Consider the following 11,974-nt stretch of genomic DNA (forward strand, 5'->3'; position numbering starts at 1 on the left):
AAAAAAATTTGTTTGAAATATTTGCCATTACTGTGTTAAGATTGATGATATTTTGGGAAAATTCGGTTTCAAGAACTGAAAATTAATTTTTTTTCTTAAATGATTTAAATATACATATATATATTCCCGGTAATAATGTATAAAAGTTGATTTTTGAGGATTTAGTACTAAAGTTTTTTTTTTTTTTTTTTTTTTTTTTTTTTCAAAAGAAAATATATCTATATATAAAACGTGCGTTTTTTTTTCCCTATTAAATTAATCTTGTGCAACAACTCTTCTTCTTTAGAATGTATTATTATTGGACCAATTATTCAATTACCTATATGCAATATATCAAGCAAGACACTATTTAGAAAAGCAGAAATAAAAGTTAAAAGAGGTTGTCCCTTTTTTTTTTTTTTTTTTTTTTCAATATCTTTTTTGGGAAGTAATGTAGAATATTCTTTTGTAAAGATTGTCAGGTTGAAGATCTTCTACATTTACAACATAAAACAAAAAAAAAAAACACTCTACTAATTTACTAAAGTGGAGTTTAAAATCGTTACTTTTGTTTGCAAATATTTCATATAAAAAAATTTATTTTTATTTTATTTTTTTTTTTTCCACTTACAAGTGTTTGTTCCCCAAAAATTGGCATATGGAAAAAAAAAGAAAACAGGCTAATTAAATGACATTGATTATCCAATATATATATATATATATATATATATAAGTATGTAAAAAATATTTTTTTGGTGATAAAGACGAAATAGATGCCTATATTTACCCATAGATATAGATGTGGGTGTTATTATTCCCTGTGGGGTAAAATTACAAACACAAATCGAACATGTTATTTAGGGGAAGAGGAGGAGGAGGAGGAGAAAAAGCGCTTGGAGAGAAACATAACCGGTCATATGGTTTCATACATGATTATTGCACCTGCTAGATACAATATTGTATCAAGTAGAAAGTATTGAAGTTGTCCAATACAGCAAACATTTTATTTATTTAATTTGACGTTATTAATTATTAATAATTAATTAATTAATCAATCAATCAATCAATCAATCAATCAATCAATCAATCAATCAATCAATCAATCAATCAACATTGTCATTATCACCATCAATTGGTTAAGTTAGCATGAATCGCAAACAATGGTGGTGATCATCGGTAAAAAAAAACCGCCTTAGATGCTTTATTTAGACAAACTTTCAAGGTGGCCTGGCCATATGGCCGAGCTCCCCTTTTTTTTTTTTTTTTTTTTAAAGATATCAAGTAGACATTTTTAGGGAATAAACTTTAACCATCATCATTATGATCATGATTATCAAATAATATTGAATTTTCAAGTGGATTCTTTACTTGCCGAAGAGGGAGGAGGATAGGATTATTTCTAAAATGAAAAAAAAAAAGTTTTCAAAATGGAGTAGAAAGAAAGAAAGAAAATAAAGGCGGCTCAGATAATCTGAAATGATAACCATAAAAGCTTAAAAAAAAAAAAGATTTACCTTCCGTTTAATGAAAGATGGCATGGCTGTGAACAATAACATTGTCCTTAATTTAAAGATGAAATTTATGTTTTTTATTTTATTTTATTTCAAAAAAAATTTTTTTTTAAAGAAATGAAAATTAAAATAAAAAATAAAAAATCGACAATATAATTTTATTTTGAAAAAGATTTGTTTTTTTTTTAATCTTATATTGATTTATTATTATTATTATTATTATCATTATGTCCATGTAGTTTTTATACTAGGAACTAGGAATAAAGAAAGAAGGAAAGAAAGAAAGAAATACGAACCAATAGCATATACTAATACTAAAGGCGGATAATGCTTAGGACAATAGATTTTATAGTACTTTTTTTTTTTAGTAAATTCTAAACTAGGAAGAAAGAAAAATAAAGAATTGAAATTTTTCTTTCTTTCTTTCTTTCTTTCTTTCTTTTTATTATTATTTTTCTTTTTTAAAGCTTAAGGTAGATAGATGTTGGCGTTTTAGTTAATTTTGGTCTACTTGCCCTAATCACAGTAATAAAAAAAAGAAAAAGGAAAAGAAATCAACTTTTTTTACAACAATTAATTGAATGAAAAAGCAATCATTATCGATTGAAATTATAAACTACAAAGTAAAAAAAAAAAAAAAGGTTTATTTCCGATTAAAGAGAAGAACAATGGTGAAATAGGTGGTATTAGTGAATAATAAGTTTGTCGACCAAAACACTGGTGATTATCTATATAATATAATAATGATAATATATCTAGTAAAACATATAGTTTATAAAATCAAACTATCGACATTGAAAGGTAAAATGATGCCAAAAAATTGGAATATTAAAATAAACTCATAAGTTATGAAATTTCTTTGTGTATGTTTTTTTTATTTTTATTTTTATTTTTTAATATTATTCAATTCAATTTCTAACTATACTATATTAGTTGTTAAATAAAAGGAGGGGATGTGAATAAATATGATAGACCATATAACGATTTAGTATAAGCAAGTTTTTATTTATTTATTTATTTGTTTATTGTTTTTTTTTCTGCCTAAAATGCAATCAATTGATTTTTTTTTTTGAGTGTTATTACAAAAGAAGAAATCTAGAAGTATCTAGAAGTATCTAGAAGCCTTTGAAAGAAGGTCCTTTTTTTTTTTTAATAATTTTCTTCTTCTTCTTCTTTTTCTTCCTTTTTGTATATCTTCTTTACACTATAATATATTATATATATATTCTTACTGACCAGTGGATTTGAAGGAAAAAAGAAGAAATAAAAATAAAAATAAAAAAAAAACGACTGTAGAATGTGCCTTTTCATTTATTTTTATTTTTATGTGAATACATGAAGACCATCACAAGAAGGGCGCTAGGGCGTAGGCGCCATATCATTCCATATTGGCTTGAATTGATTTGTGATTTATGATTTATGATTTATGATTGTTGCTGTTACTGTTGTTACTGTTACTGTTGTTGTTGTTGTTGTTGTTGTTGTTGTTAAAATACCAGTATCAATATATCTTCGATATTCTGGTGTGTGTGTGTGTGTCTGTACTACAGTGAAAGGGCAAAAAAATAAAATAATAAAAAAAAAAAACATGGACCGATACGCGTAACTTTAGGCACAGAAAGACAAAGAAAGACCACCACTGTGCTAGGGTAGCTATTCAATTTTCTATAATTAATTATAATTCAAAGTTATATTGTTTATTTTAATTGCTATTTTGGGAGAAAGGCGGTCAATCGTAGATGTACCGCCCAGAGTACGCATTTAATTTAAAACAAAAAAATCAATAAGCGAAAGTTATCGAGGATATGATATGGCATGCATTTAGATGTATTACACAAATGTATGACATTACAGAGTGTGGGGGGAGAGAAAAAGAAAATATGGAAGAGGAAAGAGGGAAGAGGGGGGTTTAATATACCCAGGTAGAAATATTTATATATATTTAATATATTTAATATATTTAATATATATTTAACTTAACTAAAATTAATCTAACAATTATAAATTTTTATTTGTGAAAGTACTAACAAATGTTTAAGATATAATAATTTTATAATAAAATAGTTATTACTATTTTATATAGTAATAAATAGTAATATATTTTTAATATACTTTTTGAATTGTTGTGTGTAACATTCTATAACTGGTGTTATTATTATTATTATTATTATTATTATTATCATCATTTCAATATATAGTTGTGGTGGTGGTGGTGGTAGGAAAGACTTGCAGCCCATATGCCACCACTTTCTTTAGCCGGTTGTGAATATTTTTTCAACAAGCTCTCTCTCTCTCCTTAAAAAAAAAAAAAATTAACTAAAAAAAAAAAAAAAAAGAAAAGAAACTTTTTGTTAAAAAAAAAAAAAAATCTGGAGTTTTTAATTTTTTAATTTTTTGATTTTTTTTTATTTCTTCTTCTTTTTTATTTTATTTTTTTTTTTTTTATTTTCTTACTTTTATTTTTTATTTTTTATTTTTTTTTTTAAATCAACATTTTCAACTTCATTAAATTTTTTTTTTTTAATAAAAAGTCTTTCTTCTTCTTCTTCTTCTTCTTCTTCTTCCTCTCATATTACTACTATCCAATCATCCAACATTCATTATTTATATATAAATATAATAATAACTGCCATTATTTTCTTAATCATTACGACTATTACTATTACTATTATTACTATTATTACTATTATTACTATTATTACTATTATTACTATTATTACTATTTACTAGCTCAGAAATCCTTTTTTCTTTCACAGACAAAAATAATCAACCACAAAAAACATTATTATATATATATATATATGTCAACAAATCCACCTTTGCTTAAAATATCTCTTGTCAACCAAAAAAAAAAAAATAAGGCCTTTCGGAATAAAAATTGAAAAAAAAAAAAATTTTTTTTATACGAACCAACTATACACTTTTAAAAGTTCAAAAAATATTACATTTTAAAGAAAATATACTAGAAGACAAAAACTTTTGGATATATATTTTTTAAATTTTTTTATTTTTTTTTAATTTTTTTTAATTTTTTTAAATTTTTTAAAAAAAAAAATTAAAGAAAGAACCAGAATTTTATATTTATATCAATTTTTTTTTTCTTCTTTTCTTTAGACCTTTATATATATACCCAAACATACACCTTTTTTTTTTTTCTTACCACCCATTTCCTTCCCTAAACAAACAAAAAAACAAAAAAAAAAAAGGTTCTCTTGTTTTCGATACTTCAACAAATCATACATCACTCTTAATCACAGATGCCTGAGAGACATCCTGCTGCTTCAGCCCATAGAAACTCTCTAGATCGCTTGGACTCAGGTCCAAAGCATGTTCCAACAACAACTAAATCATCTTCCGTCTCTGGAACTTCCACCGGAGGAAAAGTTAACCAGTCAGCATTTATACATAAGCTTTACAAGTAAGTAATAACCAATCTTTTCTCATCCATCATAACTCTAATATTCTTTTTTTTTTTTTTTTTTTTTTTAAAAAAGTATGCTTGAAGATGAATCCATCAGACATTTAATCTCTTGGACTCGCTCTAATGACTCGTTCGTCATCTCGCCTGGTGAAGAGTTTTCAAAAGTTTTGGCCCTCTATTTTAAACACACAAACGTCTCATCATTTGTAAGACAACTCAACATGTATGGCTTCCATAAAGTCAATGACAATTTTCACGGCTCAAACAATTCAAACTCATCTTCTAACTCAAACTCGTCGGAAACTGCACAATGGGAATTTAAACATGGTGCCGGATCCTTCAAACGTGGCGATACTGAAGCACTTCGTGGTATTAAACGAAGAGCTTCAAGACCTTCCTCCATCCACAGAGATAGTATTCCCTTAAAATCAATTTCTCTTTCTGTCCCATCTACACCTCCTCCAGGAGCTGGCCCTCCAAATGGAGCTTCTGACTATTCTATGAATACCACCAATGCAATAGCTGCTGCTGCTGCCGCTGCTGCTGCCGCAACTATCGGTCCTATTTCTTTAAATAATACCCAACAACCTCCTCTAATACCGATTCCAATGAATCCTACCGTTGGCCCTATTCCTCTTCATCAACAACCTCCACCACCTCATATTCACCAGCAATTTATTCACCAGCAAATCCCACCACATCAGCATCAACAACAGCATCAAAAACTGCCATTACCGCCGCAACAGCAACAACAGCAACAACAACAGCAACAACAACAACCACCACCACCACCGCCACCACACCCATCATCGCATCAACAACAGCATCAACAACAGCAGCAGCAGCAACAGCAGCAGCAACAGCAACAGCAACAAGCTCCTTCTAAACCGCAACCGCAACCACAACCACAACAGCCACAACAGCCACAACCACAGCAACCACAGCAAGCTCCTCCACCTCCACATCCTTCTGCTCATCCTCATCCACCAAACTCAACTCAACCCTCTCATGTCAATTTTTACCATTCTTCAGTTTCACTGCAACAACAGCAACAAAACCCGCAACCACAAATCCCTATGGCTCCAAACCACCAGCAGCAGCAGCAGCAGCAGCAACAACAACAACGACAGCAGCAACAGCAGCAACAGCAGCAACAGCAGCAACAACAGCAACAACAGCAACAACAGCAACAACAACAGCAGCAGCAGCATCAACAGCATCAACAACTTCAACAGCATCAACAGCAACAACAACTTCAACAGCATCAACAGCAACAACAACAACAGCCACCACCACCACCACAACAACAACAACACCCTCATCAAATACCCCCTACAGATCAATCATCTACAGATGCTAGAATATCCTCACTTGAAAATGCAGTTTCTAATCTCCAGGCTTCTAATACCTCTCTCCAATCTCGCTGTACATCATTGGTAGATACTTGCAAACGTAGTCAAACGGATTTACTTCAAACACTAGAATCTCTAAGTAAAATTGTCAATCAACTTAATGAGTTTGATGCAGCACAAATGTATTTCCGTGATTATATTAACCAGGTTGCTACAAAACTCGATCATGTTCAATCAAAAGTGGATTCGGATACCCCCTCCTCAACCGACACTGGTGCTCCGGGAGTTTCCAACTCGGCTTCAAACAATCTTGATTCCAGCCGTTTTAACCTTCTTCCTGAAATGTCGGCTTCCACAGCGTCGCTCATTCAACAGTTGAACTTTGACATTAACAGGATCCGTACTAATGTTCAACACAAAGTTTCTGTGCTATCGATGCTTGCAGCTGAAGATTCTGCAGCTGTAGCCCAGCAGCAACATCAACATCATCATCAGCAACAACAACAACAACAACAACACACTCATTTGCATCCATCTAGTGCTGCTTCCCACCACCTTCATTATCCTTCCTCTGCACTACCAAATACTTTCCCTTCTTATTCGTTCCAGCAGCAGCAGCAGCAGCCCACCTCAGCCCCATTTCAACACACCAAAACTGAGATTTCCTTTTCCTCTACCAAGGAACGTACAGCATCCATATTTTATGACCCACTGGCTCCTGCTCCTCCAAATCCAACATCTCCTCGCCAGCCAGCTGTTGGAATGGTCAATGGTCCAAGTAATAGTTCTGCATCTACAAATCCTGGCTCAGCTGGACCTGATGAAAAGGGTTTCCCAACCTCTGCTCCTCAAGTTGGTTCTTCCACATATCATTTACATCGACAGTCGGCGCCTGGTGGGTTATTTAGCCATTACCACAGTCATAGCACTTATAACCATCACTACCAGTCTTCCGCTCGCAATAGCCCATGCTCTTCTTCTCCATCATCTCCTGTTCCTTCAAATTCAGAGCCTCCTTATCCTCATATTCCTTCTTCCCATCCTACTGCTAATGGCTCTATTAATGGATCAAATAACCCCCAGCCTTTGCCACCTCTTCAGCCAAATGGTAACTCAGGTTCTCCATCTTCCAATTCCCCAGCTTTTGCTGGTAGCACACCCCATTCGCCTGTGATAACAAATGCATCATCTGTCAATACTACTTCTAGTACAGCAAATACCGCTCATTCTTCGTCTGTTTCTCCTTCTCATCCTCCTCCATCATATAATCAGTCATACTTTTATGGTGAGCATGGTTCTCAACAGCAGCAGCAACAGCAGCAACAACAACCACAGCAGCAACAGCAACAGCAACAGCAACAACAGCAGCAGCAACAACAACACTTTCCTCATCACGATCTTATGCCCCCCAGTAGAGACCAACGACCAGGATCATTCCCCTTGGTTAGTGTTTATCATAGCCAAAGACAAGCATCTTATGGGTTGTCTCAGATCCCTAGTTCTAATCCCTATGGATCGTTTTCCGGCCATTCTCACCATCAGTCTCACACATCCTCGTCTGGATCGAGCCATCACCTGCCGAGTCTTGGGGGTCAAGGTGCTTCTGGATCTGCATTTACCAATGCCCCATCAAAGCTCAGAAGTGAAATGGGGTACCGCCGTCACACGTCGAGTGAACTTCTTGTTCCTCCATCGTCATTTACACATGGAGGTGATCGTAATAGTGGCAGCGGGTACCACCTGCACTCGTCATTTAGTGGTCCCACATCAAGCAGTGGCTCAGGCCACCACCATAATAGCTTACTTAACCAGCAGTATGTCCCCCCAATTTCATCTTTTTCCATGTCGACACCCCCTGACACTGGAAGCAGCCGCCAAAACAGTTGTGCTTCAAGCAATTCGAGCTCAAGTGGTATCCTTAATGCAGCTATTAGTAATGATACAGCAGCTGTTACACATGTTAATACATCATCATCGTCATCGTCGTCATCATCATCATCATCATCATCATCATCATCATCATCATCGTCATCATCAACATCATCAACAGCAGCACTTTTTAATGGGCCTGCTGAGAGTACAACTACCACTACTAATAATACCACGGCAACGACAGGAGGAGTTGCTGTGCCATTGACGGGTGGATCTAATGTTGGAGGCGGAAACTCTAATGTTACTTCTTCCTCGACAACAACTACAACAACATCATCAGAATCGACAAAATCAACATCAGCAACATCTACTTCTTCTCATTCCGGAAATAACAACTCTAGACTTTCTCCAACGCCTCCCCAGCAAAGACCTGGCGGTGTTGAGACCTCCAACAATAAAGGAGCTGCAAATAATAATACTGGCGGTTCTGCGCCGTTAAATATTTCGTCAATGATTGATAATGGGAGCCCTGATGTTGTTTCAGGTAAAAAACGAGGGATTTTGGAACTGAAAAATGACGAGGAGATTAAAGGAGGTAATACAAGTCCTCGAGCATCTACTACGGGAAATGGTAGTAGTATTAACAATGCTTCATCTCCTAAATTAGAAAGAAGTGGGTCTACCACATCTTTACGCCATGGAAGCAGCGTGCAGTCACTGTTGAATCCTACACCTTCTAACACTAGCAGTGAGAGCGAAGAGAAGAAGACTACTGCGACGAGTAGTGCAGGTGGTGCTAGCCGCAGCGCTGGTACTCCTGTTGCAGCTGTGTCTAGTTCATCATCTTCATCGTCTGCATCTGTTTCATCTGCAGTATCTCCTGTTTCTGAAAAGACTAAAGGTCCAGAATCACCTTCTGTGTCACGGGGATTATTATCTCCTGGTGGTAGTGGTGGTAATGGTACTTTAGTATCGTCATCAACATCTTTGTCGGTTTCATCATCTTCGGCACTACGTGTTTCTAAGAAACTTATTTTTGATGGATCAGAGAAGAATGGAACGACTACATTAACATCAGCAGCACCATCGTCATCATCTACAAATACAAATACAAACGACCACGAAGGCAGCAATAATACTGGGTTGTGTTCTGGGGGGGCTGCAGCTGTTGCTGCGGCTGTTGGGAGTCCGTTGACCCCTGGGCTTGATGAGCCCGATCGCAAGCGGTTAAGAGTTTCTTGAAAGGAAGAAATAAAGAAATAAAAAGAGAGAAAAAAAAAAGAAAGAGAGAAAGATGGGATAAAGTTAAAGAGAGAGAAAAAAAAGAAAAAAAAACAGAAAATGGGATTTTGGTATAAAGGAAAAGAAGAAAAAGAGAAAAAGAAACAAAGGATTATAAAAACTGGAAAATAAAATGAAATAGTTTTCTTTTTTATTTTATTATTCAATAATATTCTTTGTGGATTGTCATTATTGGTTTTTTTTTTTGTTTAATTATTGCTATTATTATTATTATTGCTATTATTATTATTATTGCTATTATTATTATTATTATTATTATTATTATTATTATTAACTATCTTGTATTGTACTCCTGTAATATTTATTTATATTTATTTTTCTTTTTTTTTAGTTCTAGAAAAAAAAAATTTGTTGATTTAAATTATTATTATTACTACAATAAACAAATGAAGAAATTATATATATATATATCAATTTATATATAAATTGATTTAATATAAAATAATGACAGTTTTTTTTTTTTTATTTTCTTTTTTTGGAAGACCTATATGTATCAAAAAATGAAGTACTTTTATTTCGTTTAGATATCGTAGCTTTGCCTCTACTTTCTTCATCATCATCATCATCATCATCGTCGCTGTCGTCGTTGTCACTGCCGTTGTCATTTTCACTTTTTCCAGCCGCACTACCACCTTGCTTGTTGCTTCTTATTGCTCCTATTGCCCCTATTGCCCCTATTGCCCCTATTGCACCTCTTGTCTTTCTTCCCGTTGCAGCCGTGCCACCGGCCACCGAAGACCAAGCTGGAATTTTAGCGGCGGCGGCGGCGTCGGCGTCGGCGGTGACGGCGGTGACGGCTGAAGTTCGGGCTTTGTAGTCAACGTTTCTGTTATTTGATATATTTCTAGAATTCCGTTGTAACTGTTTTCGAACACCGTTGAGCGTTTTTGCAGCATTCCCAAGCATTTTTGTATCTGCACTAGACATGGCTGGTCCATTATTATTATTATTATTATTATTATTATTATTATTATTATTATTACTACTACTATTACTACTATTAATCCCTATGCCGAGCTTAGAGCGAACAAATTGAAAAGATTGTTTTTGGTGTGCTCGTAAAGACCCTAAGCCTGCCGTTGAGTTTGAATGCGGCTTAAACTGGGTCATGAATGGTGAATCGTCTGTATCTATTTGGTTGCTATTAGAAGTAGCTATTGAATTTTTATTATTATTGTCATTATTATCATCACCATTATCGTCACCATTATCATCATTATCATCATCGCTATCTTGGAGCCATGAGGCTACCATTTTCTTTCGTTGAGCTATTGCTTGAGCATATTTTGCAGATAGTACATCAAGTTCTTGTGCCGTCTTTTTGGTATTATTGCGGTATGGTTCTGCAACCGAAGAGGTGGAGGATGAGGATGTTGAAGCCATGGTTGTAGTTTTCTGTGCAATTGGTCTATGTATATAACTCTGACATCTGAAGTATGGTGATTATTATTATTATTATTATTATTATTATTATTATTATTATTATTATAATGTATAATGAATAATGAATAGTTTGAGTAAATTTTTCTTTTTATTATTTCTTCTCTAAACTTATTACTAGTTATTTTTATTTTTATTATTTTTTTTTGTTAAAGATCTTTCTTTCACTGTTGTCTTTTGTTTGTTTGTTTGATTTATTTATCTCTTTGCATAGTTCATCTCTAAAATTTTTTATTTTTAAAAAAATAATTACCTAATCATTTACAAATAAATTTAAACTTATAATCACATGATGATACGCTTATATTTATATATATATATATATTTATTATTCCTTCCCTCTCCATAACTATTATTATTATTATTATTATTATTATTATTATTATTATTTTTAAATCAAAGGACACCGGGACCAAACTCGGGTTTCGGGTTGCCTAAACCCGAGAAGTTTTTTTTTTTATTTTTTTTTTTTTTGAAAATGAAATGGAGAAAGAGCGAAAAAAAAAAAGGAGGGGGGGGGGGGGTACATTCTTCCATTGTTGGTTAAAACAAGTAATAATAAAATACAACACTTTTAATCCTCCAGTAAATTATTAAGTTAACGATGATCTTCTATTATCGTGTCTGGAAGGAATGTAAATATAAACGACCCGAGTGGTAATAGAATTAATAGAAAGAGAGTGTATATATACCAATTGAGATATATATATATGGATAGACCTTATCTGAGCATCTAAACGTTCCCTATTTGCTTTGAAATCTCCAGAAAAGAATAATGTAGTACAATGATGGAAGTGACTTATAGCAGAAGAACCTTTATTTTTATTTTTATTTTATCTTCATTTAATTGTTCTTGTAGTTCTTATATAGAACAAATGCCATTTGCTTGAAAATGTCTCTCATCCGACACGGTAGATGCTACGATTGGCAAATAAGTCTCTCTTTTTGCTTCTTTCTAAAAGGATATGTAAGTGGATCTTCTTATTTTTCTGTTTCTACGTCCTCTAAATTAATCCCAAGTCCTTTAGTCAGTCAGTCAGTTTGTCGGTCAATCAGTCTGTAAAAGCCCTTCCATAATTTCAATGCTTTTCTTTCTT

The 11,974-nt window shown here is 33.3% G+C and overlaps 2 protein-coding genes across 2 annotated transcripts; one reads left to right on the forward strand and one right to left on the reverse strand.

Annotated features, from left to right (window-relative positions):
- Positions 1-4,747: 4,747 nt before the first annotated feature.
- Positions 4,748-9,377, forward strand: SAPINGB_P001694 (uncharacterized protein; the record flags this gene model as incomplete). The annotated part of the gene is made up of 2 exons (XM_031996415.1): positions 4,748-4,908; positions 4,985-9,377. The coding sequence occupies 2 exons, from the start codon at positions 4,748-4,750 to the stop codon at positions 9,375-9,377; spliced, it is 4,554 nt and encodes a 1,517-aa protein (XP_031852306.1).
- A 522-nt stretch (positions 9,378-9,899) lies between these two features.
- Positions 9,900-10,820, reverse strand: SAPINGB_P001695 (uncharacterized protein; the record flags this gene model as incomplete). Its single annotated transcript, XM_031996416.1, has 1 exon — positions 9,900-10,820. One exon carries the CDS (start codon positions 10,818-10,820, stop codon positions 9,900-9,902), a length of 921 nt encoding a protein of 306 aa, XP_031852307.1.
- Positions 10,821-11,974: the final 1,154 nt, after the last annotated feature.

Source organism: Magnusiomyces paraingens (assembly GCF_902498895.1).
Source record: "Magnusiomyces paraingens strain CBS 517.90 genome assembly, contig: contig1, whole genome shotgun sequence".
NCBI lineage: Eukaryota > Fungi > Ascomycota > Dipodascomycetes > Dipodascales > Dipodascaceae > Magnusiomyces > Magnusiomyces paraingens.